Here is a 26,994-nt window from a genome sequence, read left to right as displayed (position 1 = left end):
GGGGCTCCGGCTCGGCGGCCCGGCTCCGCCCGGCAGCTCCGCGCCCACGGCCGCCGCGCCTGCAGGAAGCGTGCGCCGCCGCCAGGCCGCCCCCAGCGCGGGAGGCGGGGCGGGGAGGGGCGGGGCTGGACGCTGAGCTCCCCCCGCAGCCCGGGCCACCCGGGTGCCCCCGCGCCCCACACGCGCCCGCCCGCCCGCCGCGGGGTGAGGCGGGGGGCGGGGGGGGGTACGTGCGACCCGAGACGGGTGGCCGGCCTCGCGGAGGCTTGCTCTGGGGACGGGGCCGTCGCAGGGCTTGGAGGGGAAGGACCCCGCGTGGGGATGCGGGGTACGACCCGGCTTGTCGGAGGGTCTGGGTAGATGGGTCGCATCTGCGTGACCATTAATACCCTCCCCGCTAACGACTCGGTTCACTGGCTCTCCCAGGACCCATCACCCCCGCCCTCAAGCCGGTCCACAGAGGGGGACAGAGGTCATCCGAGTCCACTGGGCTTTGATGTCTCCACGGGTGGGCAACGGGAACTCAGATCAGGCGTGGCCCCCTTTGGGCCCTGTCACTGGGGTGGGCAGACCTGGCCTAGTGCTGCTTCCCCACCAGCTGTGTGACCTCAGGCAGGTGTCCCCAGCTCTCTGAGACTCTTCCTCACTGTAGGATGCAGACCCCCCTACCCCTGCCCCACATTCCTTTTCCCAAACGTGGTCATTGTGCGTTTCTCTGGTGCCTTTATCCCCACCTGACATACGATGCATTTCACTTACCCAGCTGGGGTCTCCCACCACTAGCACATGAGCCCCAGGAGGGCAACGGTTTGTGTCGTCTTGTTCACTGCTGTGTCCCCAGCACTAGCCCAGGGCCTGGTGCGTAGCAGTGGCTCAATACAAATTTGTTGAATCAATGAATGTGTTTCCCACTCACCTCCCAGTCACCCCCACCCACCTGTTTTGGGAGAAGAAGGGGGTAAATATTTATTTAGCCCTTACCCATGCCAAGTGCTTTACAGGGGTTATCTCATCTCATCCTCTCAGTGACCCCATGAAGTAGGTGCTGTCAATAGTTCCACTTCCTAGTTGGGAAACCGAGGCCCAGAGAGGGGAGGTTATTTGCTAGCACTGGCAGGAGGAATGTCTTTGCCCTCAGCCCCCATGTCCCCACACCCAGTGCAGGGCCTGCCCTCAGGAGATGGGAAATCACTGAGCTGAAACTGGAACAATTCCCCCAAGGAAAAGGGAACTGAAACCAGGACTCATGGAGCCAGTAGGGGTGAGTGCCGGGTGGGCCGGTGGAACAGACTCGGGCACCAGCCATGATTTGGGGGTGTCGGAGGAACCTGGACTGGTCCTTCAGGGGCCTTGAGAGGAGGTCCAGAGGTCAAAGTTCAGCTCATTAGGCAGAGCTGCATTAGGTGTTCCCTGAAAGGGAGTGAGAGCCCCGTCCCTAAAGGGTATGTAAGGCCAGGCCAGCTGCCCTTTGGCAGAGATTTGGAGAGGGAGGGAAACTTTCCAACTCTCTGAGATTCAAAAATTCCTAGGAATTCTGAGGCCCCAGCCTCTGGGAATCCCAGTGCCAAACCTTGAGGAATTCTGACCCTTGGGCACCTTGGGAAGATGGATGGAGAGGGGCTGATGGGACCCAGTAGGTGGGGAGCTGGTTCCAGTTGAGGCAGCACAGCTTGGAGTTGAAGAGTTCTTCTGGCTCTGGGTTGGGCAGATACCTGGGTTCAGATCTCAATTCTGCCAGTTGTGAGCTGGGTGACTCTAGATGAGTGAGTTTACCTCTCTGAGCCTCAGTTTCCCAACTGTAATATGGGAATAGTGACCACATGGGGTTCATTCATTCGTTCATTCATTTATCATCCAAGGGTAAAGTGAGTGCCTGTGTGTGCCACACACAACACTGGCCCAGGGCCAGGTGCCAGGTTGTGAAGATTAAATGAGCTCTTCCTGACTTTGTACTGGGGGTTCAATAAAGGTGGCTGGGATGATGTTTATAAAGTAAGGGACCAGATGTAGGGACAGTCACCTCCCAGAGGGGCTGCTACAGGCCCAGGGAACAGGCTGTTTCTGAGGAGCCCCCAAAGGGTAGAGTTGGGGCCAGCAGGGTGAGGGTAGGGGGTATGAGACGCCAGTTGTCAGCTCTGTGCAAGGAAGGACTTTGGAACAGTTGGAACTGGCCGCAGATGGCAGTGGCTACTCTGAGAGGTAGTGAGTACTCTGTCTTGGCAGGTATACAAGGCTCCAAAAACTAGCGATCAGGAAGGTCATTAGAACAGTCTCCATGCACAGGATGGGCCGTGAGCATGGCCCACCTTCAGAAGTTCCTGCCAGTTCTAAGACTTCTGGGGACTTTCCTGGTGGCACAGTGGTTAAGAATCTGCCTGCCAATGCAGGGGACACGGGTTTGAGCCCTAGTCCAGGAGGGTCCCATATGCTGCAGAGCAATCAAGCCCGAGCACCACAATTACTGAGCCTGCACTCTAGAGACCGCGTGCCACAACTGCTGATCCCGCGAGCCACAACTACTGAAGCCCGTGCGCCTAGACACCATGCTCTACAACAAGAGAAGCCACCGCAATGAGAAGCCCACGCACCGCAACGAAGAGTAGTCCCCGTTCACTGCAACTAGAGAAAGCCCGCGTGCAGCAACGATGACCCGATGCAGCCAAAAATAAATAAATAAAATAAATTTATTTTAAAAAAAAAAGACTTCTGGCAGCAGCAGCCCTCTTCCCTGACGTCCTGAGGAGGGGGAGGGGGAAGATCTTTGGGCTGGGCAGGCCAGGAACGCCATCTGCTGCTCCTCAGAGATACCGGTCACAGCCCGAACTGAGCCAGGTCTGGGCCCCGCCGCTCTCATGCTACTCCTCACCAACCCCACCCCCCACCCCTCCATCCCCCGCAACCCCCGCTCTGTTCTTCTGGGGTTCACAGCTGCACACATTCACCGCATTCCAGCACCCGATGCTCCGTGTAGTTCCCCTCCCCCACGCCTACCTGTGTATTGGAGCCAAGTCCCCGCATCTCAGGGTCTCCCTCACCTGCCCTCCCCATCCACACAGGCACCTGCTGCTGCCCCCCTCCCAGCTCAACTCCCACGGCCCACTTGGCCCCTCGGGAGAGCCTGCCTGACTTCCTTGGGCAGGGCTGGTCCTGCCCTGGCCAGTGTCCATCCTTGCCCTCCCCCCCTTTCAGTCTCTACCGTCTGTCACCACCCCCCACTGAAGTGGGAGCACCTCAGTATCCCCAACAGACAATAATCGCGGAACACAAACAGAGCTGACTATATGCCAGGCGTGGCTTTACAAAGTGCACACTGCCATTATCCCCACTTTAGATGATGAGTCGAGACACAGAGAAGTTAGGAGATGTGTCCAAGGTCACACAGCTGGCAAGTGAAGCTAAGCTCTTGACCCAGGGTCTTAATGGCCACACTGTAATGCCAGGGGCAGAGGTCTGTTGGGGAGTATTTGATGACTGAGTGAAAGAGTCAGTGAGGGGATTCACACTGCCACATGGACACAACCAATTGGTGGACGCACTCAGATGAGCCTGGAAACCAGATAACCCCCCACAGGCATGCCTGACAGCCAGGCCTCACCACCCTTCCCAATGAGTCCTTTCTCTGCCCTTGGCCAGGACTCCTGGCTCCAACAAGGCAGCAAAAGGGAAGTGGAGGCCTCAGCCGGCATCTCTGAGCTCCAGGCCCGAGCTGCCTTATTTGGAGTTGCATTTCTGGGCCTGGCACACAGTAGGTGTTCAGTAGTGGTTGCCTGACGCCACCTGCCCCCGGAGGTTTGGCTAAACAGACTGGCTCTTTGGAACTCACACTGCCATGTAATAATGAGAGCCAGGACCTCCTGAGGGCTTGCTCTTCGCCAGGCACTGTTCAGGGCACCTGCCAGGAGCGCTGTCCCTCACTCCTCCCCACAGCCGTGTGATCTGTGTACAACAAACACACTTGCCTCCCAGCTTTGTAGCCGAGAGGAGCCCTTCCAGCGGAGCCAGGCACACAGGGAGCACGATGCATGCGTTCGCTCCTTACTGGTTACCCATTTTACAGTTGGGGAAACTGGGGCCCTGAGGGGCTGGGTGACTGGCCCCGGGTTACACAGCCAGGAAGTGAGAGTGCTGACAGACCACTGCTGTGCCCTCCCCTGTGGCCACAGGGGACTTTGCGATCCTAACTGACCCTCCAGCTCAAGACAATCACAAGCCTGGGAAAACCAGTCTTTGCCTCTCCTGGGCTGCCCCTACCTCCCCCCTGCCCCCTCTGCACCCTCCTTCTCCTATCGTAACTTCCAGCCTTACCCAGGACTCAAGATGGAGGCCAGAACCCGGGTTTGCTTCTGAGAAAAGCCTGAATGAAATCAGTCCTGACGTTATTGACCCCGAAATCAGGAACCAAAGCAGGATTCTGGCAAGAAGGCTCTGATCTAGGGCCCACAGAGGGCACTTGGGGAGACTCTGGCTGTCTGTCTGCTGCCCCAGCAAGTATCACGGGATAAGCTGAGCGGCTGCAGAGGGAGTCCACAGGGCCCGGGCAAGAGTGGGAAGGCTTGGCCTCCATCTGTGGGGGGGCCCCCTACCTGCCAAGGAACCTGCCTGTGTGAGGGTCTCAAAGGGCCATGCCTCGAGCCTTTCCTGAGCACCCTCACCCCGTGTTCTGGGCAAGTCCCTTCAAGATGAAGGGTGGGTGATGCCCCCCTGGCACACAGCTGCCAGGCATGGGGCCAGGATTTGAACCCAGGCCTCTGCTAGGTCTGTGAGCTGGGGGTTTGCAAGCTAAGGACCCAAAGTGTTCCCGGGAGGCCACTTGAGGCAGGTGTGGGGATGGGGGAGGAAGTCTGATTTTGTTTGAGATGAGTGAGCCGGGGGCCACACAGCAGGGCTGGCCACGCAGGAGGGGCAGGTGGATGCAGAAACCCTGTCTCCAGGTCAGTCTGGCCCAGGTGCCAGGCCAGCCAGGGCAGGGTGGTAGCGGCACGTGGAGGAGGAATTGCCGAAACAGCAACTGTTCCAAGAGAGAGGTGGGCTCTGCCCTCAGGCTGGGCAGGGATGAAAACAGGCGTAGGTCCGACTCCGTGGGGCCTGAAGCTTATACAATTTGAGGGGGTCACGAATACAAAATTAGGAACATCGCTTTGGAAGGGGGTTGTGCCAGTGAGGGGCCCTGAAGCTTAAGCTTCATTAATTTTACATTAATTGTGAACAGAAGCCCACGGCCCCCGCCAGATGCCATCCACAGTCTAGCAGAGCCAGCAGGGAGACTGGGCAGGGAGGGGTTAACCTCACTCTGAGGTTTTGGGTGTCGTGGAGGGAATATAGGAAGGCTTCGTGGTGGTGGTGACGCCTCCACTGAGCCACGGCGGGCCAGCCTTGGAGAGTGGGTGCTCTGAAGTGGTCACATTGAGGCTGCACCCACCCGGGAGGGAGGAGAGCTTCTGAAGTCTTGAGCTCGAGCTGGAGGCTTCAGAGGTCCTGTGTGTGGATGAGGCTGAGAAGATTCTGCAGCTTTGCTCACTGTAACCTAGAATGACAGTATGTAGGGCCTTGAGCTGCTCTCCTCACTCCACCCCTTCATCTGCCCATCTCACAAGTAAGAAAACTGAGGCCTGAAAAGTAGAAGTGACTGACCCCAGGTCACGCAGTCAGTCTGTGGCAGAACCTAGGCTGCTTTGCTACCTGTCCTGGGGTTTGCTCTACCCACCCCCTTCTCCTTGACTGATTGCCCTGTTGTTTGCAAAGACTCTTGAGGTAGGACCCATCCCACAACCAAGACCTCATTCAAATCCAAGACCCTGACTCCTTGTGGCCCCCTTTAGCCAGTGTAAGGTCACAGGGCTCAGAAGTGACTGTCGGGTTGGGGGAGGGGGGGAGAGCCCAGGCCCAGGAGCTGTGTTCACACACCTGCCCTCTTCCCTTGGATGGGGGAGAGGAAGGAGAGAGGGGAAGGGTCAGCAAAGATGCTGAGGAAGAGGAGACAGCAGGAGGTGATGAGGGCACTGCCATTCCAGAAGCCATTTCACTCACACACCCCCGTTCCTGGGAATAAATTGCACATTTGAAGTCATTTCCCTGGAAGAAAAAAAAGCCTCTCTAAAAATATATTTTCTTTCTCACCTCATCCTGGGGCTAGAGCAGCCCAGCTGGGTGACAACCAAAAAAGCCAGTGGAGGAGAGTGACCTGGAATTGGGGAAGGTGGGGCGAGGGGAGAGTGAGAAGGATTTGGGGGTGGGGAGACCCTCCTGCCCCAACACCATGGAATCTGAGTGAGTACGACTGTCACCGAGATATTTCATGTGTCTTGTGGGGCTTTTATCTTTGAGACTCGCAGAGGCTAGCAAAGCTCACCCTCATGTTCCTGAGCCCCTGCTGTGGGCCAGTCACAGATCCAGGTGCTAAGGGAGTTGCCATCCCAGGGCAGGGGGTGGGCAAGGAGCAAGGACAGTTGGCCCTCCACATCCTCGGGTTCTACATCCATGGATTCAACCAACCTTGGATGGAAAATACTTGGAAAAAAATTCCAAAAAGTTCCAGAAGGCAAAACATGAATTTGCCACACGCCAGCAACTATTTACATGGTGTTTACATCGCGTTAGGTATTGTAAGGAATTTAGAGATGATTTAAAGTATACGGGAGGATGCGTGTAGGTTATATGCAGATGTTATGTCATTTTATACGAGGGACTTGAGCATCGGTGGATTTTGGTATCCACAGGGGTCCTGGAACCCATCTCCCATGGATACTGAGGGGGCGACTGTAACTGCATTCACGTGGCACAAACAGGTCCCTGCTTCGTCCCTCACCCTCTGTGTGGCCCTGAGCAGGTCACTCCCCTTGCTCTGGGCCTCAGTCTTCTCATCTGCAAATGGATCAGATCTGGGGACACCAAACTTAATTCCCAGCTTCCTGCAAGGGGCCCTGGGAAGGGGCATGGCAGAGGGCAAGAGTGGGGGGACTCTGGCCCCTGGGCTCTGAGGAGAGGCCTGGGGGATTCTGGGGTCAAATTCTGGCTCTGCCACTTCCTGGCCAGTGACCTGGGGCCACTTTTCTTCCCATGGAGGTTAAAGCAACTGCTCCCCTCTCCCAGAGTTTGAGGCAGGTGAACGACGTAACACAGGGCAGCACCCAGCTCAGGGCAAGACCCCATAGTCACAACTCAATTATCCACTATTTTTCAGTCATTCTCAGCTCGGTCCACTCCTGGCCTAAGGAGTATGGGCCGGGGAACTCTCCACTGGGTCTGAGAGACAGAGGCTGAGGCAGCTCTGGCACAGGACAGCTGTGGCTTCCTGGGAGTCCCTGGTGCAGCCCCACCCAAAGACATGTCTCTACCCTGGGCTCTGAGGAGCACCAGGAAGTTTCCCGGAATCCTGGTGAGGGGCAGCTGGTGGGGGTGGGGTAGCCAGGGGCAGAAACAGGCTCTCCAAGGCCAGGACAGAGCAGGGCAGCATGTGCCTCACTGGAGAAATGAGAAATGAGCCTTCCTGGGCTACACCAGTTCTTGTGCTGTGTATTAGTTATCTATTGCTGTGTAACAAATGACCCCCCAACCCAGCAGCTTAAAACAGCAATAAACATTGACTATCTCACCCGGTTTCTGTGGGTCAGGAGTTCAGGGGCAGCTGAGAGGGGTGGTTCTGGTTTGGGGTCTCTTATGAGCCTGCAGTCAGGATGTCAGCCAGGCTTACAGTCATCGAAGGCCTGAAGGGGGCTCCAGGCTCTGCTTGCAAGATGGCAAGTGTGACTGGTGAGTTAATCCCAGTCAACAGCAGAGGCCCTCAAGTCCTCATCACGGGCCTTGCCACAGAGTGTCCTACAAAGTGTCCCAGAGGAGCAAGCTGGAGCTACAGTGTCCTGTGTGGCCCAGCCTCAGAAGTCATACCCCACCCTTTTCATAATGTCTTGTTGCTTCCAGGCAGCCCTATTCCACGCAGAATACACAAGGGTAAGAACATCAGGAAGCCGGGCCACCTGGGAGGCTGTCTCCACATGAGGTGATAATTCAGTGCAATGACTTTCATGCTTAAAATTGTCCGAGTTTGGAGGATAAATAAATAGTCACCCTTAGTGAAAATTCCAAGGGCCCCAAACATAGCAGGGAAAAATTGGAGGCAATAATAATCATAATAGTAACAGCTTTTATGCATGACTTGCTATGTGCCCTGCTATGTGCCAAATGCTTCCAGTGTGCCCTATGAAGTAGGACTATTATTATCCCACAATAAGAGGTTAAATGACTCACAAAGGTCACAGAGGGCTGGTAAAGCTGGGATTTGAAGCTAGGCAGCTCTGGGTCATGAAAAGACTTGGACATTTTCATTGTTTGAAAGCTTGACGCATAAGCCAGAGATGTAGCCCCCAAAGAGACACAAGGGCCTCGGATCACGTTAACAGAGGCATGGGGCCACCCTCCTCAGCCCCAACAATCTGACCTCATACCATCCCTGTGAGGGTGGCAGGGCTGGGCTACCATGCCAGGTGACAGTTGGGGAAACTGATTTGCCGGGGGTTACACAGTGAGGCAAAGGCAAAGCTAGGGTCTGTGAGCCAGATCCGTGACCATACCCTGCCATCCCAAGCCAGAGGGAGGGAAGGAAGTGGGGAAGCTTAGTCTTAGAGCAGATGCCAGACCTGAGGTCTCTGGATGAGATGGGATCTTCACTCCGGAGCCCCTCAAGCCAGGGGAAAAACATCCCAAGCCCTGACCTTGGAGCCTTGAGCCCTTACGCCTCTATAATGCTTTCCTTAGGCAGCAGTACCCTCGTGTGGCTACAGCTGGCAACTACATGAAGTCACAGTTCTCCCCACAAAATGCCTATCTATCCAGTGCATCACACTTCTCCGGAAACCCAACTAGAGAGACGAGACCAGCTATCCCTGGAGCTGATGGAAGGTGGCAAGAGCAAGACGGCATGGATAGAGCACTGAACTTGGAGTCAGGAAACTTCAGATAAAATCCTTACTTGGTTATTAACTCATTGTGTGTCTTGGGTCCCAAACACCTCATCTGAATAATGGGCTAATAACATCTACCTTACCTTACTCCCTAAGGCTTTCAAGAGGATCAAAGTCATCACAAATATGAATGTGCTCTGTAAACTGTAAAGACCTGTGACTACGCAAAGGATTATTATACAGAGTTTGAGGAATCCATGTTGGAGGGTCTCTGGAAGAGATCTAGAATGCGGGTATCTACGCGGCGGCAGCCCAGGACCTCACATCCTTGGGCAGACTCGTTAGCAGTTGGTAAAATGAGGAGGTTCAGCCTGCTCCCTGAAACCCAATCCCACAGAGGGAGGGGTCCACCCCAGCCCCAATCCCTCCCATGAGGCACCAAGGGAAAAAGCCTCAGGCCGAGCATTGGCCTGACCCAAAGACTTGCATCAGAACCCAGAACCCGTCTCCGTATCTACACGATCAGGACCACCACACTTCCTGCAGGACTGTTGTGAGGAATTAGAGAACGTGTAAAAACCATCTCTTGGGTGCCTGGCACAGAGATGGTTCGTGACAAACGACTTTACATAAACTTCTGTACATAATGGACAAGCATTGTTTTGTTCCCCAAAACCTGTGCACAGCCATTGGATGATTTTTTTTTTTTTTTTGCGGTACGAGGGCCTCTCACTGTTGTGGCCTCTCCCGTTGCGGAGCACAGGCTCCGGACGCGCAGTCTCAGCGGCCATGGCTCACAGGCCCAGCCGCTCCGCGGCATGTGGGATCTTCCCGGACCGGGACACGAACCCGTGTCCCCTGCATCGGCAGGCGGACTCTCAACCACTGCGCCACCAGGGGAGCCCTGAATGAGTGATTTTAAAGGTAAAAAAACAATAAATACCATTCATTTATTATGCCAATGTGCCAGGCATTCTGCTAAGCCTTGTTATTTCATCCTCACAACCAACCTTGGACATAAAGTACTATTTTTCCCACATTTCACAGAGAAGAAAACTGGGCCTCAGAGAGATGACCCAGGTAATAAAAGGCAATTGGGATTAAACCCTGTATTTGTCTGACTGCAAAGCCTCCCCAGGCCTCAAAGACACAGGATGGAAGGCGCGGGAGGTATCACATATCTAAACTAGCACCTTGCTTTGTTACCACTAAAAACACAAACACAAAACATTACACTAAATGCTAAAGGGAGAGAAAAAACACCCAAATTACAAAGTCCAAGTATAAATAGTCCAGGTGGAAAAGAAGCAAACCTGAACGAGCGCCTCACACAAGTGCCAGGCACTTGACACGTTTATTAACAATTCCATCTTACTTCAGCTCCGTGAGGTATTACTCCAATATTATGGAAGAGGAAACTGAGGCTCAGACAGGCAAAATTACCATCTCAAGGACACAAAGACAGTAGGCCCATGGAAGGGAAAGAAATCCAAGCCTCCTGCTTTGCCTAATTTGTACATGGCCTCTGCAAGGGTCCAGTAAAACCATAACCAGCTAATGGCTATAACTTTTCATGACGTGATGTGAGAACCACTTCACATACACGATATTGCCTTCCATCAATTTCCAGCAAGGGATTCGGTTAAACATTGGGTGAAGTAACACCAGCCCACACAATGAGTAGTGGGAGCCGTATGTGAACCCTGGTCTGATTCCAGAGCCACCTCCATCCAGCATGCTGTCTCTGGCAGGCCCACCAGCTACGGCCTGGGAAGAAGGTTGGGGAATGACCCGATCACAGTCACTAAGGCAAAATCAGGTCCTGGACTTGAAACCTCCATTAGCTCAGCTACCTTTCTGTCCCTTTCTTCCCGGGACCCACGGGGCCTGCTAGTGACCGTCCCTCACCCTTGGGAGGGGACCATGCAAAAGTCCCTTCTGCAAGCTCCACTTTCAGCACCAACATTGGTCTAAGTTTCAGTGGTGCCTTTTTGCCAAAGCTGCTTCTGAAGCAAAGGTGGTAAAGAAGGGAAGGTGGGCATCTTAAGGCACAGGTGACAGGTACCCAGTGAGCTAGAGCCTCCTGAACTCAAAGCTGGAAGAGGTCCCTTGTGTGAGGCTAAGATGAGCAACCTAGGATAATGGGCCAGCCTGGGCCGGCCCTGGTGTGTGGGCCCGGAAGGGCAGGGTGTGGAGAGAAGCAGCCCAGACAGAGGAGAGGAAAGGGGACCTCAGGGCAGGGAGGCCTCGACAGATGCCTTACCTACTGCCCTGCCTCAGAAAATTAGGAGCCAACACTTGGCCAGGAGACATTTGTAATCTGTTGAATTCTAATCTAGACCCTGGGCCCACAAATGGTGCAGAGGCCAGAGGGAGTGAATGAAGAGCACCGCAGAGAACCAGGCAGATCGTGGGGCTCAAGCTTTTTGAGAATGCGCCCCATGATGTGTGTACAGACTCTGGGCCCAGGAAGGCGAATATTCTGATTTTTCAATAGCAGTTGGACATCCTGATTAATGTGGTTATGTCTTTGATTTTTTTTTTTTTTTTTTTTTTTGCGGTACGCGGGCCTCTCACTGCCGTGGCCTCTCCCATTGCAGAGCACAGGCTCCAGACGCGCAGGCCCAGCGGCCATGGCCCACGGGCCCAGCCGCTCCACGGCATGTGGGATCCTCCCGGACCAGGGCACGAACCCATGTCCCCTGCATCGGCAGGCGGACCCTCAACCACTGCGCCACCAGGGAAGCCCTATGTCTTTGATTTTGAAACAAAACACAAAACAAAACAAGCAGAAACAAAAAGGGACAAACAAGGAAAGGGCTGTCTGTCCTGGGGCACTATATTTGAAAAAAATAATAATAAAGCACAAACTCAGATTCCAAAGTTCTGTATTTTTCAAAATAAAGATCACACATTGTTTAGAGACAATCTACACAAGAGTTACAAAAAATAGTTGCCCAGGCATAAGCATACACAGGTTTGTTAATTATACACATATGGTTACAAGTGTGCTTGCAAAAAAGTTCATTGGAAATATACACAAGGCTCTGGAAATGTACACCGTGTAGTGTTACAATTCTATATTCAAACAAGGAAAATTGACAGTATGTTACATTCACTTACAAGTAGACAAAATGCAAAATACAGTTCATCTTCTGTACAAAAAGGAAGGGCAATTCACACTTTACAAGGTGAGAGGGGCTCTGATTGTAAGGAAAGTTAGGGCGGGGCTGAACTTTGCACGTCCTTTTGACTGTCACAAAATAAGCAAAACATTACTTTTTTAGGATTAAAAAAAACCCAAAACCACTAGTATGAACTGAATCATCTTGAATAACATTTAGAAAGGATCTTGCTACTATCTGACTAGGTGACAAATAAAACCAAGCTATTTTTTTCTTTTTAAAAGTTAACTAGGCTGTATAAAGAACATTTATTCCTTCAAAAGAAAAAAAAAATTTACTTCTGGTTGAAATTACAATTTACAATATACAACACTATATGCTACGACCATAAAAGGTGTGAATATACACTGAATGCACAGGGCTGGCTAATTTTCTTTTCTTACCAAAAAACGTGTTTATGTTGATTCAAACTTCTCCACATTTACATTACAGGTATACAAATGTACAATTGTACAATCAAAAGTATGTTCGACTACTAGGGTACATTATAGATACAGATTAGACATCAAAACAAGAAAATACTACAAATTTGTATATATGCAAAGTCTACACCAAGTATACACTATATATTTATAGAAGCAAGACCAAAAGCAGAGTTGGATTTTTTTTTTCTCATGCTAAGTAATCAGATTTTGCCTTTCAATGTTAACAGAAAAAAATCCAGTAGGCAGTAAACAAGTATACCCGCCTGGCCTTGAAAGACATTCTGGGTGCTCACATCTCCTCCTCACAGAACAGACTACACTGTTTTCTTCAGCATAGCAGTCTCCAAAAAAGGCAATTTTTAGAAGTTTCATAAACTTAATGTCATAAACTGAAGCTTTAGCAACTCTGAAAATGATTTTCATTTTATATATATATATTTATATATATATATATTTTTTATAAACATTGTTAAATGCCAGTTTGGGGTCATTTAACTAAAATTCAAACTTCTCAGGTTTTTTTGTTTGTTTTTCTTTTTTACTAAAATGAGGAGTTGGGGAAGAGCTATTTGCAAAAGTTGCCAGCGAGGCAAATGAGTTAAAAACCTTTTTTTTTTTTTTTTTTAAACTTTTTTGTTAAACCAACTACCCTGAAAGTTTCCACATGTGGAATATAGATACAACGTTGAACAAAATATGTGGCCTCCCATGTACATTGGTTACCTATGTACAAGTATCCTATACACCAGTAAAACAACAGGGCAATTAGTCAATTAAAAAAAATAATTAGTACATGTTATGCATAATAAAATTAAACAAATTTACAAAGGCTTTTCCACTTGTGGATTTGATTCCTTTTTTGGGAGGAGAGGGTAATCCTGGAGCAACCATTTACCCATTTCAGATTCTACACTAGAATATTTCTGGTTGCTGGTTGGATTCACCAGTGGGCCAGTGAGGTCAGTGGGAACAAGGGGACGGGGGAGACACTGCCTCAGATAATACCATTAGGGGGGCCACAGATGGGCCCTAAGTCAACGCCATTCTTCATGTAGTATTTCTCCAGCTTGGCCAGAATGTGCTTGCCGTAAGTGTACTTGCGAAGAGTCGCGATGTGAGGCCGGATCTGGGGAGAAAGCAGAGTCCGTGTCACTCTGGCCTGAGGCAGGTTCAGGCGGGCTCCTGGGTAACCTGCTCCCAGGCACCACAGGGCGCCTGCCAGCACGCACGCCTCACAAGCAACACCTTTCACTGGCTCAACCCGAGCCCCTGAATTCTCAGGCTGCACTGACCGAACAGATGAGGGGAGCAGCTCCTAGCCTAAGTGCTGAGGCAGGACCTGAGAGCTCTGGAGGTCAGACGGCCACAGACCACTTCCGGAACAGTGTGTGGAGAAAGCGCATCCCAAGACTGACAATCACACTGTCCACCACCGCCTGCACTGCATCGCCCTCAAGGAGGCTTTTGGCCCCTCTGGTCCCTCACAAGGCACCTCAGCTCTCCTGAGCAGCGGGGGTTTCTTTCTGGGTACCATGAATCCTGTGCTCTCCAGTCCACAGAGAATCACAAAAAGCTACTAATGATGACGATAAAAATGACTAATATAAGCCAAGCACAGTTCATTTTGAAGCTTCCTAAGAGAGGTGTGATTATCCCCATTTCACTGACAAAAAAATGGAGGCACAGTGGGTAAGTCACTCATCTAAAGTCAAATGGCTAATAAGGGACAGCAGAGGTATGGGAACCCCACTGTCTAGCTACACCAGAAATTTTTTTTTCCTCCAGAAATTATTCTTCTCCCCACTGTCTCTCATGGCTCTACTCCAGTCTCACCCTTCACCCTCTCCAAGCACGCTCAGATCAGCCCTACGAGCATCTCTTCTGTTCTCTGGGCAGACCCACGTCCGCAAGTCCTGTGCATCCCAGACAACTCGGGAGGCACTTCCTCTCTGGAACCCCCTTTCCTCTTCTGTGAGTTCATGGAGCCTTCTACATACCTCAGCTACAGCACGTAGCACACTGTGTTCACAATCATTTGCATAACCACCAACCGTCCACACAGACGGTGAAGACCCACAACATTAACCTGCTTCCCCATCGCAGCTCGCGCTTATACTCAAAACACAGGACAGTGTACCAGGGAAGATGGATGCTCTCAAGCCTGAGCGCTCTAGGCAGACTATTTTGTCTATTTCGTTGTGCCCTCAAAGCAAAGAAGGATCAAGTGGCGCTAGAAACCATTTCTGCACCCCACACAGGACACAGACCTGTATCAGCTATTATATTTTCACCTAGGAGCCTGTCTGGAAAACTATTCAGAACTTGGCTCAAATTCTGAGCTGTGTGACCCAGACCATTTGCCTAACCTTCCTAAACGCATCTATAGAAAGGATGCCACACTTTCATTTGGTTTGCAGTCTGGACTCTATACACAACTGATGTTTTGGTCACTAGAACTGGAGGCTCCAAACCCCCCTTGCTTTTGGTAGCTCTTCTTTTAGAAACTAAGTGAAATTCAATTCATTCACCTGTCTCTCCCCAGGAATGGCTCACTGGTAAGACCACTTAACCTTTACACCTGTCCTCTTCCAGTCAAAAAACTAACAACCCATGTGCGTGTACGACATTGCTGAACTCCATTTTTCACTTGATTTAAAGGAAATGCTGAACGATTCTAACAGTCCCCCGTCCAAGTCCTCACCGCCTCATCTCCCGCTGCCTCCCCTCCTCCAAGTTACTCATCAGCCAGGACCATTATCTGAAACGTAAATGTGATTCTGGCACCACAGCCCTGTCCCACTGGACTTGCTGTACTTCTTCAAATACACTGTCTTGTCTCCTGCTTCCAAACCTTCAAGCTCTAGGTTCCCTCTGCCTGGAAAAGGTTCAGGGCTTTATTCCAATGTCACTCTCTTGGGGAGCCTTCTCTGCACCCCACAATAGAAGAGGCACCCTCCATATTCTCCCACAGCTCTCCCCAGCATCAGTGTAACCATCTATGACACTGCTGTGTCTACCAACACAGTGCCCTGATAAAGGAGCGCTTGCTGTAGAGCATGTGTGCTTGTTAACTATTTGTTGAATGAATGAATGAATGAATGAACTCCCAACCTGCCGTGTGTCTCCAACATTCCCTCTGCCTTCACCAGCGTCCTGACATGCCCATCTGAGTCTCACGGCTTAAGGACTTTGGACTCCCCAGCCTTCAATTGCCATTGCTGACACCAGCGCAGCGTTCTGTTGTGTTTTGTTTTGAACTGGAAGTGGTGGGTGCCTCGTCTGGCTCAGAACTTGAGTCCATAACAAAAGATTCTCATTACTGAACTTTGTTCTCAGAGAGGGCAAGTGGTTCATCATTGCCAGACCACGGCATCCCCTCCATCGAGAAGGGCTGAGTGAGTTCAGAGCCCAAAGGCTGAGGGTTCAGATCAGCAGCACCTGAAGGCTCACGGCACTGCCTAGCGCAGACACAGCACGGCACGCCTGCCTGCGGGCTGGTCAGGCTTCCCGGGCCCCGTGGTCTGTGTGGGGCCCGTTGGACCTGCTCCATGACTGCTCTGAGGCCATCGGCCTCTTCACGTGCTTTCTGTGCCAGCTCCCACTCACAGCACCCAAACAGTTCAGATTTCTGTCCCTTTTTTCCTAACTCCTCTGTAGCCCAGACTTCTCCTCCTGCAAAGCCTCCCCTGAAAGCCTCGGGCACGTGCTCTCACGTCTCACGGCTGCTTCCCGCCACCCTTCTCCACGCCTGCTCCGTGGGTAGGGCTCAGTCTCGGCTATCTCTGTGCTGATGTCTGGCACACAGTGGGCACCAGGTCAACGCGCCAGGCCAGGCGCTGCCCTGGGCAGGCGCTCATTCAGTAAATAGTGGTGGAATGAATGATGAAAGGGAAGAGGGAGGAAAGGAAATAAGGCAAGCAGGTTGATTTGCTGAACTGAGAAGCTGGTCTCCTAGGAGCCAAGGGGTAGAAACATGGGCTTAAGATCGGGGAGGGGACTCCCTCACAAAGACCGAGTTTAACACTCACACCAGTGAGTTACTGATAGAGGGCCGGCAAACACAGGGATAATGGCCATTCCAGATAAAAGGAAAAAGAAGCATAGCATGAGACACAATCCAGTGACAAACTCTGCAAAAAGAAGCAAGATGCCCACCCTCCTTTACATTTCAGAAATGAGAAGAACCAAGGGCCCTGCACTTTCTCTCTGGTTGAGATCTGCACAAACTGGCCTACCTTATGCATGACGATCTTCCTCTGGGCTGGCTCTGCCACATCAATCATCTTCTGGACCACATAGTTGGCGTACTGGTCCTTCATCATGGTGTATAAGGCACTGTGGGGACCATCGTTCATGGTGCACACCTCGTCGATGAGCACAGCGCGCTCCGTACGGGAGGCATGAGTGACACACTTCTCCACAACATTGCTGTAATGAGATAAATCCAGGGACAACTCTTAGAGGGACCCTGTTAGGCTGTGCTTGTCTGGCCTCTGCCCTGACCTCAGGATCAGCAGCAAAAGAGCTCTTAATATTTTTGGCAGATTAATTCCTCTTCTGTTTGGCTCTATGAGACTCTACCTTTGCCATCTGTGACTTCCAATGTGAACCATGGCCGAGACCAGGTCTTGGAGGATACCAGAACCCAACCCTCTAACAGGTGAGGGTAACAAGCCCAGGTAAGTGAAGGTTCACAAGACTCGTTAACAGCTGAATTGGTTAATGAGCATAATTTCAACAGGTATCAGAATCTATCAATCCTTTGCTCACCTCTGTGAGCTTAATGAGGCCAGGAACAAGTCTCACTTAATCTAGATCTCTAGTGCCAAGCACAGAGCCTGGCACTACAGACTTGGTCTACAGACTTATTGGGTGAAGGAAGATACAAGTAGGAACCACAGCGCTCATTCAACTACTTCACGCTGCCTCTGAAGAACAAGAAGAAGCCCCAGGAATGTCTGCATTTCTAAACACTTCACAGATGTATCATCTTGGGAAAGGAAAAAAAGAAGTGTGGTTACATTAAATCAGAGTTCTTCTACAATCCAGAGGGGCTGCAGGAGCTGATGAAATTACACCCGGCCATGCTCAAGGGCACTCACCATCCAGGAGTGACTGACTACTCGTGAATGTTTGGTTTTGCTAAGTCAGCACTACTCTGCACCTGTGGCTCTGTGGGTATGACGAAGTTGTGTGATGTCAAAGAACAAGAACAATACTTATTCTTTGTATTTGTATTACTGGAGCCAATACTTCGCAGAGTGAGCATTTGGTAGGTGGGCCTCGCAAAGAGTTCATGACTGGGGGAAGAGCTGCTCTGGATCACAGGACACTCAGGTAGAAAAGGAACTTTCAAACCTAGCTAATGCAGAAAGCTCTTTTCTGACAATCTTGAAAGATGGCCATTTAGCCTCTGCTTCGGAATTTCCAGTGATTTGGAAGTGATTCTAGGGCATCCTACCATATGAGTGAACGGCTTTGTTAAACATTCTTTACATACTGAAATAAAATATGCTTCCCTGAAATTTCACCCATTTGTCTTAATTTTGCCTTCAAGGGCTGAAAAAAGGATGTGTATACCCACTCCAGAAGCACCAAAAAAGCAGAGATAGTGTCTTACTCCTTCTTTCAAAGGCCAGCCCCCTCAATAACTGAACAGTCATCACAAATAACCATCACCAGAACAAGTCCCTATTCCAGAGGTTTTTAAACCATAAGAAGGTGTTGCTTCCATGGAGCTCTGACAGGACCCCCTCCATGTTACCTGGTTTAGCGTACTGAGTATTTATTATTCACATGCTTTTATTTAGAAAACAAAATTCTCAAGCTAAATGTCCAAGAACTACCATCCTACCAGATATTTTTTCGATCTTCCTTCTTAAGATACACAGAGTAAATCAACTGATAATCAATCAGGTTTAATTAAGACAACAGCCTCTCCCTTCTGATACAGGAGCAATATGGGAAAACTTTTACCCCCACCTTCCTTCCACAGTACTATGCAATTCTAGCACAAGCTGAAAGTGTGGCATGTGGAAGTGAATCTCCTAATAGCCACCACCTTCTCCCTTAGCAGAAAAGGGAGTTAAGACATTACTGAGCTGGTTCAGTAGCACAAAGCCAGTCACGATCTCCAAATGTTCAGGCAAAGAACTCATCACTTTTTAGAACTGCCTGGCTGGGTTGTACCTTCATCCACCCGAGGACTGCTTCCCCTACAAAGTGGTCAGGATTAGAATAGGATTTTCTACTAAACTAGGTTGCAGACAGGACACACATTCTTCTGGGTGGAGGACTGAATCCTCAGCAGTGACCTGTCTTCCAAGAAAGTAAGCAGGTAGATCAGCTACCACCACTTGGTAGGATCACTGATCAGGATCCCACTTGGCCAAAGGCTTCCTTCCACCTTAACACACAATCCATATTGTTCCAGTCTTTAAAGCCTATTCTAGCGTTTCTGAAACTGTGGTTCCCAACCCATTTATGGCAGAGGAAATCAACTTAGTGATTTGAGACTCGTTTTTCTTTAATGAAACAGAACAGTGTCAGAATTAATTATGAGCAATATATCCTCAGTTACATGTGCATGCACATGCCTATACACTCAAAGTCAATGAAATATTTACTTTGTATTCCGTATTAACATCCAAAATGTCATAAGGTCACTAATCTGTTTGATTTGTTTCTATTATTTGATTTTCAAATTTACTGGCTCCTTCTTCTGTTATCTCTAATTTACTGTTGAAGCCATACAGTGAATTTTATTTCAGATGTTATATTATTTTTCTACTCTATAATTTCCATGTTATTCTTTCTATAATAAAGCTTCTAATTCTCTACTAACATTTATCTTTTCATTTCATTACAAGCATATTTTCCTTTACATCCTTGAGTATAATTAAAATACTTTATAATACTTTAAAATATAGTATTTTAAATACTAATTACTTCAAAATATAATAACTTTATAAAATGCTTTATAATCCTGCTCTGCTAACTCCAACATCTGGGTGGTATAAAACTATTCATAGGGGTTTTTTCTATTTTTTTCTTTTTTCTTGAGTATAGGCCACATATTCCTGTTATCTAGACATGGCAAATGATGCACTGTATAAACAGTTCTGTCATATTCCTCCTACGAGTGTTACTCCTTCACCCCCCGCCTTTTTTTGTACGCAGTTAACTTGGCTGAACAAAAACTGCAAAATTCTCCCATGCAGTAGGCAGCAGATGAAACCTCAGTTCAATTCTTTTAGCCTTAGTTGGGTTGCCTTGAGTTTGTCCTATACAAATGAGGTTCAGGAGTCAACCAGATATTTAGAAAGTTTAAATTTAGGCTTCCTCCTCCTCCCTGGTTCTCTTCCTTTCCAGGATTTCTCCCCTGTCATTTTGTCACTCCCATGGTCATCATTTTGTAACTTTCCTAATTATAGTCAATACCGTATTATAAATTTCAAAGTTGCTAACAGGCTAGATCCTTAATGGTTCTCAACATAAAAATGATAATTATGAAACATAACAGCTAATGCTACTGTAGGAATCATATTACAACATATAAATGTATCAAACCAACACGTTGTACACCTTGAACTTGCACGATGTTACATGTCAATTATATATCTCCCTCTCCCCCAAAAAAGGAGGGGGAGGAGGACGGGGAAATTTCCCCAGTGCAATTAACCTTCTTCCAAGTATCAACAACCTCCCCTACTCCTCTCTGGTTATCTCCCTGCTCTCTAATGTCTTCAGGTAGTTTTGGGCATTTTGTCAACAATTTATTAGTTGTTATCTGTGAGAGGATTGGGCCCAAAGTAGCTACTAGGTCATTATCAGACCACAACTCTATTATAATATTAATACTTAACACTATATCCAAGAGTGAGATATTAAATACACTGAACAAGAAAGTAAATAGGATAGCGACCCCAAAAAAAGAACTAAGAGATTCTGTCCCCTATTTCCCTGATCCCGACAAATGTCCAAAAATAGCAATACAAGGTCTAAGAGATGACCCTGATGTGCTTATTAGGCTGGCTGGCTCTGTGGGTGCTTTTATTTCTTTTCTCTATTTTCCATGCTGTAATGTTATAAGATTTCACAAATTAAAAGTGAACAATTTAAAAACATCAAGGTTGTATGAGTCACACCTGCCTTGCAATTTATTTTAAAAACTAGAGAAGAAAAATATTCCAAAAATACAGAATACTATGTTATGTGTATGATAGGATATACAGACTCTACTCAGAGTATCACACCACTAAGCCGCTGGAGGGCCATTCATTCATTCATTCATTCGGCTGCACCTGGTCTTAGTTGCGGCATGCGGGATCTTTACTTGTGGCATGCGAACTCTTAGTTGCAGCATGTGGGATCTAGTTCCCTGAGCAGGGATCGAACCCGGGCCCCCTGCATTGGGAGCGCAAAGTCTTAGCCACTGGACCACCAGGGAAGCAACAATTTCTTCTCCAACCTCTGCCACTTATAAGTTACCTAAGACATCTTTCACAACCTGGGAATAACTAGTACATTTTATTCTTGGGCTGGTATGATATGAAGACTGAAAAGAGATTTTTAAAAATACTAAGGCCTATATATAGATATGGTCACCTGCCCCTTAATTCAGGTATCAAAAAGGAAATTGAGTAAAGAACATTTCACAATTCCAAACAAGTAAGTTACTAAAATACCGTTTACCAAAGTACAAAATGTATATGCTTCAGAAACGTATTCCCCAAATTTCAAAGTGGCGAACTTGGGGGAGTGAGGAGCCCACTAAGAGATGTCTTATGTTTCATACTTTGTAGCAGAACTCTTGGACTTTTTTAGCTATGTATACTTTGAGGAAAATAAACATTAAAACAAAAAAAGTATGAAAATTTCTCTAGAGCTGAAATACTACTTAATCATCTCTTCTGGAAAACAGTCTGAGTAATTCAAAGCACATACCTTGCAAATTTGTGCTGACTCAATACAAGTACATTCCCTCGAATTTCTGCTACAATTTTACTTTTATCCTCAGGACGACCATGCTCCAACACATGCTGGATTACATAATTTCCATATTGATCCTATTTGAGAAACAACAAGAGAAAATTTTAAATTTATATATAAACAGGCTCTATGTTACTTAAATCCTTATATCTAATCAACACCCATCTTCCTGTAAGACCATGATGGCTTACCTGAACACTAATGAACACATAAGAATTTTTTAAATGGATAGGTAGTGACAATTTTTCCCTGTCATTACAAAACAGGAACACATTATTACTAGACAATGGAATGTTTCTATATATATATATATTTATGCCCAAAGGTCCTAGTCAGGGTCTTCATAAAGTACTATACACAAAAATGTAGGCCTCTTCTCATTTAAAAAAAAATAAAAAGGAAGAGAAAGTAGGTGGGAATAAAGAGCTATTTTTCTCTCTAACAGAAATATACAAATGGGTCTGTGTGCCTGTCTTTAACAAAGAAAAACTGGAAATACTCACAACACCTAATTAAATAACATTACAAGCACACAATGGAGATACTCATCTAAAGTGAAAGATGCTTTGAAAGAATAAGTGTGTGTGAGCAAGGAATTCCAAAGGCAGAAACATTTATTTGTAAGATGTAAAAAATTAAAAGTGCACATATAATGCTTTTTAAGAAGCGCCTATGCCAAATGTGCCTGCTTCTGGACAGCAGGGTTATGGGTGGTTTCTTCTGTTCTGCTGCTACTTTCTGTACTTTCAATCTTTTCTACAATGAATATTTAATACACTTATAATCTCACATCTCTCACCAAAACAAGCAACAAACACTGCCCAAAAATTGCTTCAGGACAACATACTCTATGTAGAAAGTGTTCAAACAGTATGATATGGGAGGCAATTTTAGTAGAAGCAAGACAAAGTACCAAAGCTAGAAAGAAGAAATCAACTAATCCACTTAGTTCATTTGCAAAGATGAAACTGATAGACTAAATGGCCTGCCTAAGTGGACACAGCTAGCTTAATCCATGACAGAGTTCTGGCTTTTGACAGTTCTTGGCAGATCTCTTGATGAATCAGAGGCAGATCTCAACTCCAAGGCCAGGGTTCTACTCATTACCCCATTCATAAAACACGAACCAGGATGGTGCAAATGAAAACCTGCCCAGAGCTTCAATGGGCATTTTAAGCACATTAACCTCTTCTGGAACAGATACCTGTGCTAAGAAAACACAAAAGCCCACAGGTGTTTGCAGTTACTCTACTGGCAACTCCACTACCTGTACAAGTTGCTCTGTGTGCTGGTGAAGCTCCTCTAAAATAGGGAGTGTCTGGTCAGGGAGACAGTGCTCCAGGATCCTCTGAATCACTCGGCAGCCATAAGGATGTGTGGACAAAGCAAACACCTAGGGCAGACCAACACAAACAAGAAAGCCAAAAATAACAGTTGCCACTTTCAGTGCTTCAGTATTGTTTACATGCATTATCCCATTAATCTTCCCAATGACCCTGAGAGATAATCATGATTAAAACTGAAGCTCCTAGAAGTTTACATAATGTGCCTACAGTCATATAGGTAGTAAATGACAGAGCCAGGATTTTATTTCCTACTCTGACTCCAAAGCCCAAATTATAAGTATGGCATTTAAGTTCTCTCTACGTACAATAAGGTGAGCATGTATGTGTGAGGATAAACTTATTTCTTAAACCCATTCTAGGAATTCATAGATGTACATAAATTCAGAGCTAAGAAGGACCTTATTGAGAAAAAGCTTATTTAGAAAGGAACAGAGAATTGGTCAAGGTCATAGAAAACACACTTAGTTACGAGTCCACATTGTCAAAGGATGGGTTTAAAAACAGAAAAAAGAAGGGCTGGGATCAAAGCCTGAATGCTTTCACATAACTACACTGTAATGTTCTGAATTTTAGCTTTATAAAAACGCTAAACACTCACAGTCTGGAACAACTTGACTTACTTCACTCAACATTATGTTTCAAATATTTACTTATAATACTGTGGGCTTCTATCGTTTATTCTGTATATCTGTATAGTATAATGTTGGGAAAATATGTGGTTTGTTTTTTGGAGGGGGTTCCAATCCTCTCCTGATGGACATCTGGTTTATTTAGTCTTTTCCTATTAGGAGAATAATGCTGCTTTAAACATGTCTAAATACATCTCATGGTATACATGACCAAACATTTCATCAGGTATATACCTAGGCCAGGAGTGCTAGATCACAAGAAATATAAATGTTGAACTTTAAAAGATACTAAATTATTTTCCAAAATGGGTCTATTCCCACCAGCAGTGTATCCAGATCTCACATCCCTGCCAGTACATAGTAACCAATGGTAGAAAATGGTCTACGGGACTTCCCTGGGGGTCCAATGGTTAACACTCCACGCTTCCACTGCAGGGGGGCACAGGTTTCAATCCCTGGTTGGGAAACCGAGATCCCACAAGCCGCGTGGTGCGGCCAAAAAGAAAAAGAGAGAGAGAAAAGAAAGAAAATGGTCTACCATCTGTGGTCTTAGTTTGCATTTTCCTGATTACTAATGGAATTTATTTTTTCATATGTCTACCAGCAATTTGTGTTTCTTCTGTCTATTCAGGCTTTAAGCCCATTTTTGCATTAATTTGTATTGTTCTCCTTGATTTCAGGAGTTCTTTATATATTCTGGTTATCAATTCGTTGGCATTTTCCATCTTGAAAATATTATCTCCCATTCGGTGGCTTAATCCTTTTACTTTCTTGTATATTTCACACACACACAAAAATGTAAAGATAAACAGATCTACTCTTTTCTTAATTAACTCAGAAAATCCCAATAACCCTTAAGTTAGTGTCTGTAATCTACTTAACCACTGTAGTTTAAGTGAGCAAAACCTAAACAATTCTAAAATCCCATTTCGATCTAGGCTTTAGCAGTACCCATGACTACACCTGAAAATCTATTTGGTATTTCCAATTTTTCCCTTTTCAAAAACAAAAACAATTTCACACACCCAAAAAGATATATTTTACTCTCTTGTCCCACCTAGCTTAGGAGACTGGGATAAGGTTGTTTTTTGGCAAAAGAAATTAATGATAACAGCCAATTGAGGGGCAATTCTGGAAAAACTAGGGTATGACAAAATATGAACTCTGCTTGGAAGCTAGCCCTAAAAGCACACTAGTCCTTACGATATGTAAGTAAATAGGAGAAACTGGAAGCTATCTCTGGTTGCGTGCCACTTAACAGAGTTCAAACCAACCTGATCACTGCCCCACCCAACCCCCCCAAATTAAGAAGCACCTTGTTATTTTAAAGACATAGTGACACATAACCTGTAAGATTAGTTCTGTAAAAGACCTAAATTTTAAAACATGATAAAAACTTTTAAATATCAAGATAAACAGTACTTAACCAAAGGAAAAAATTTATTATTCAAGTATCTGATGACAGTACCTCATCCTGACATGAGCGGATATCTGCATTAATGATGGAGAGAACACCCATGGACAATTAAGGGAAGAACCTTGGGTGCACAGAGCTAGGTACCTGACCCCACTGAATAGGACTACTACTTACTGCAGTCTAAAGTACACTAAGCTCTTTAGAACACTCCACAAACCCCATCCTGTTCTCTGCTCACAATGGAAACATCCATCAACTTGTTTCCCTTATTTCTTTCCTAAGGCACTTACCTGTCCCTTAAACGCATCGATGATAAACTGCAAAGATTGGGGTTGCACACATTCAATGCATTTCTGAACCACGTGATTGCCATTCTGGTCTTTCACACACTTCAGGACATGGCCATCTAGCTCCCGAACCATCTCATTCTATTGGAGACAAGGAAAGGAAGCACCACCAGAATCACAAAGAGCAAACACCTGGACGGTCAACGTTCTCCTCACCAAACACAAAAGCACTGAGCAGGGAATCCGTGACAATTAAAGTGGGACAACTCAGCTGTGACACTCTGACAACCTGGTAACAAACGAAGACTGGAGTTTTTTCACATGTTAACAAACTTCCTATAATAATAACCAGTCTTTTTTTTTTTTTGATTCTTTTCTTTTTTTAAAAAAAATTTATTTATTTATTTTTGGCTGCACTGGGTCTTTGTTGTTGCACGGGGGCTTTCTCTAGTTGCAGAGAGAGGGGGCTACTCTTCGTTGCGTGTGTGGGCTTCTCATTGCAGTGGCTTCTTTTGTTGCGGAGCACAGGCTCTAGGCGCACGGGCTTCAGTAGTTGTGGCTCGCGGGCTCTAGAGCTCAGGCTCAGTAGTTGTGGCGCGTGGGCTTAGTTGCTCCACGGCATGTGGGATCTTCCCAGACCAGGGCTCGAACCCGTGTCTCCTGCATTGGCAGGCAGATTCTTAACCACTGTGCCACCTGGGAAGCCCAATAATAACCAGTCTGAAGAAAGTTCTCTAACTTGCAAAAGACCTGTCTGGGAGTTACCAAAAAAGTGCAGTCATCTTCAAATTATAAACGAGCCGATATCAAATCAACTACACTGTATTAGAGAATTTCACATACAATTCATCATGTTTTCACCATGAGAACCCTGTAAAGTACATACTACTAAAAGTGAGAGTAGTTCATCTAGAGCTTACTCTAGGCTAAGCAGACCTCTAAATGCTTAACACGCTTTGACTCACCATCCGCCTCACAATCCTGTGCCGCAGACACTATGACAGAGGAGGAAATCAGGGCACAGACACGTTAGCTGACTTGTTACAGATCACAGACCTAGACTTGCTCCTATTCACACCCAAGCAATCTGATTCCTGTGTGTGGCAAAACAGACCATGTCAGCAAACCACCTGTCAAATATTACCCTGCACACCTTCCTCCACCCGTATATGTGAATATATGAAGATACTGAGTCCGAGAGGGGTTAAGTAACGTACTAAAACTACAGACAGTGACTGAATCAGAATTCTAGCCCGGTCTGTGGCTCCAAAATGATCTTCCCACCAGGCCAGACTGACTGCAACGTCAGCTTGAGCAATACTCTCAGTTAATGAAAAGTGTCCAAACTCAGGGAAATACAGAAGGCCAGGGACTTCCCTGGTGGTGCAGTGGTTAAGAATCCGCCTGCCAATGCAGAGGACATGGGTTTGAGCCCTGGTCTGGGAAGATCCCACATGCCGCGGAGCAACTAAGCCCACGCGCCACAACTACTGAGCCTGAGCTCTAGAGCCCGTGAGCCACAACTGCCGAAGCCCATGTGCCTAGAGCCCGTGCTCTGAAATGAGAAGCCATTGCAATGAGAAGCCCACACACCGCAAAGAAGAGTAGCTCCCACTCGCCACAATTAGAGAAAGCCCGTGTGCGGCAGTGAAGACCCAATGCAGCCAAAAATAAATAATTTTTTTTAAAAAAAGGCCAGACAATGAGTGACTCTGTGTGTGTGTGTGTGTGTAGGTGCGCTGGGATTTTGACTGGATCCCATCCCCACTCTGTGTGTGTGTGTGTGTGTGTGTGTGTGTGTGTGTGTGTGTGTGTGT

The 26,994-nt window shown here is 47.4% G+C and overlaps 1 protein-coding gene and 1 non-coding gene across 14 annotated transcripts in view; both read right to left on the bottom strand.

Annotated features, from left to right (window-relative positions):
• Positions 1-11,768: 11,768 nt before the first annotated feature.
• PUM1 (pumilio RNA binding family member 1) overlaps positions 11,769-26,994 on the bottom strand; it is a 130,192-nt gene continuing 114,966 nt past the window's right edge. For all 13 annotated transcript variants that reach the window (XM_029230794.1, XM_029230795.1, XM_029230790.1 and 10 more), the window contains 5 exons: positions 25,181-25,318; positions 22,766-22,891; positions 21,454-21,575; positions 16,743-16,935; positions 11,769-13,633 (listed from right to left, as the gene is read on the bottom strand). In XM_029230794.1, coding sequence (XP_029086627.1) covers positions 13,502-13,633; positions 16,743-16,935; positions 21,454-21,575; positions 22,766-22,891; positions 25,181-25,318 — 711 coding nt within the window. In that variant the 3' untranslated portion in view covers positions 11,769-13,501. The remainder of the gene's footprint in view (positions 13,634-16,742; positions 16,936-21,453; positions 21,576-22,765; positions 22,892-25,180; positions 25,319-26,994) is intronic.
• Positions 15,786-15,871, bottom strand: LOC114900128. Its single transcript, XR_003794747.1, has one exon. It is a non-coding gene; the product is annotated as a small nucleolar RNA SNORD103/SNORD85 (small nucleolar RNA).

This window comes from Monodon monoceros, unplaced genomic scaffold (assembly GCF_005190385.1).
Source record: "Monodon monoceros isolate NGI ecotype Baffin Bay Population unplaced genomic scaffold, NGI_Narwhal_1 Super_Scaffold_18, whole genome shotgun sequence".
NCBI classification, from domain to species: Eukaryota; Metazoa; Chordata; class Mammalia; order Artiodactyla; family Monodontidae; genus Monodon; species Monodon monoceros.
This window is presented reverse-complemented; position numbering and strand designations above follow the sequence as displayed.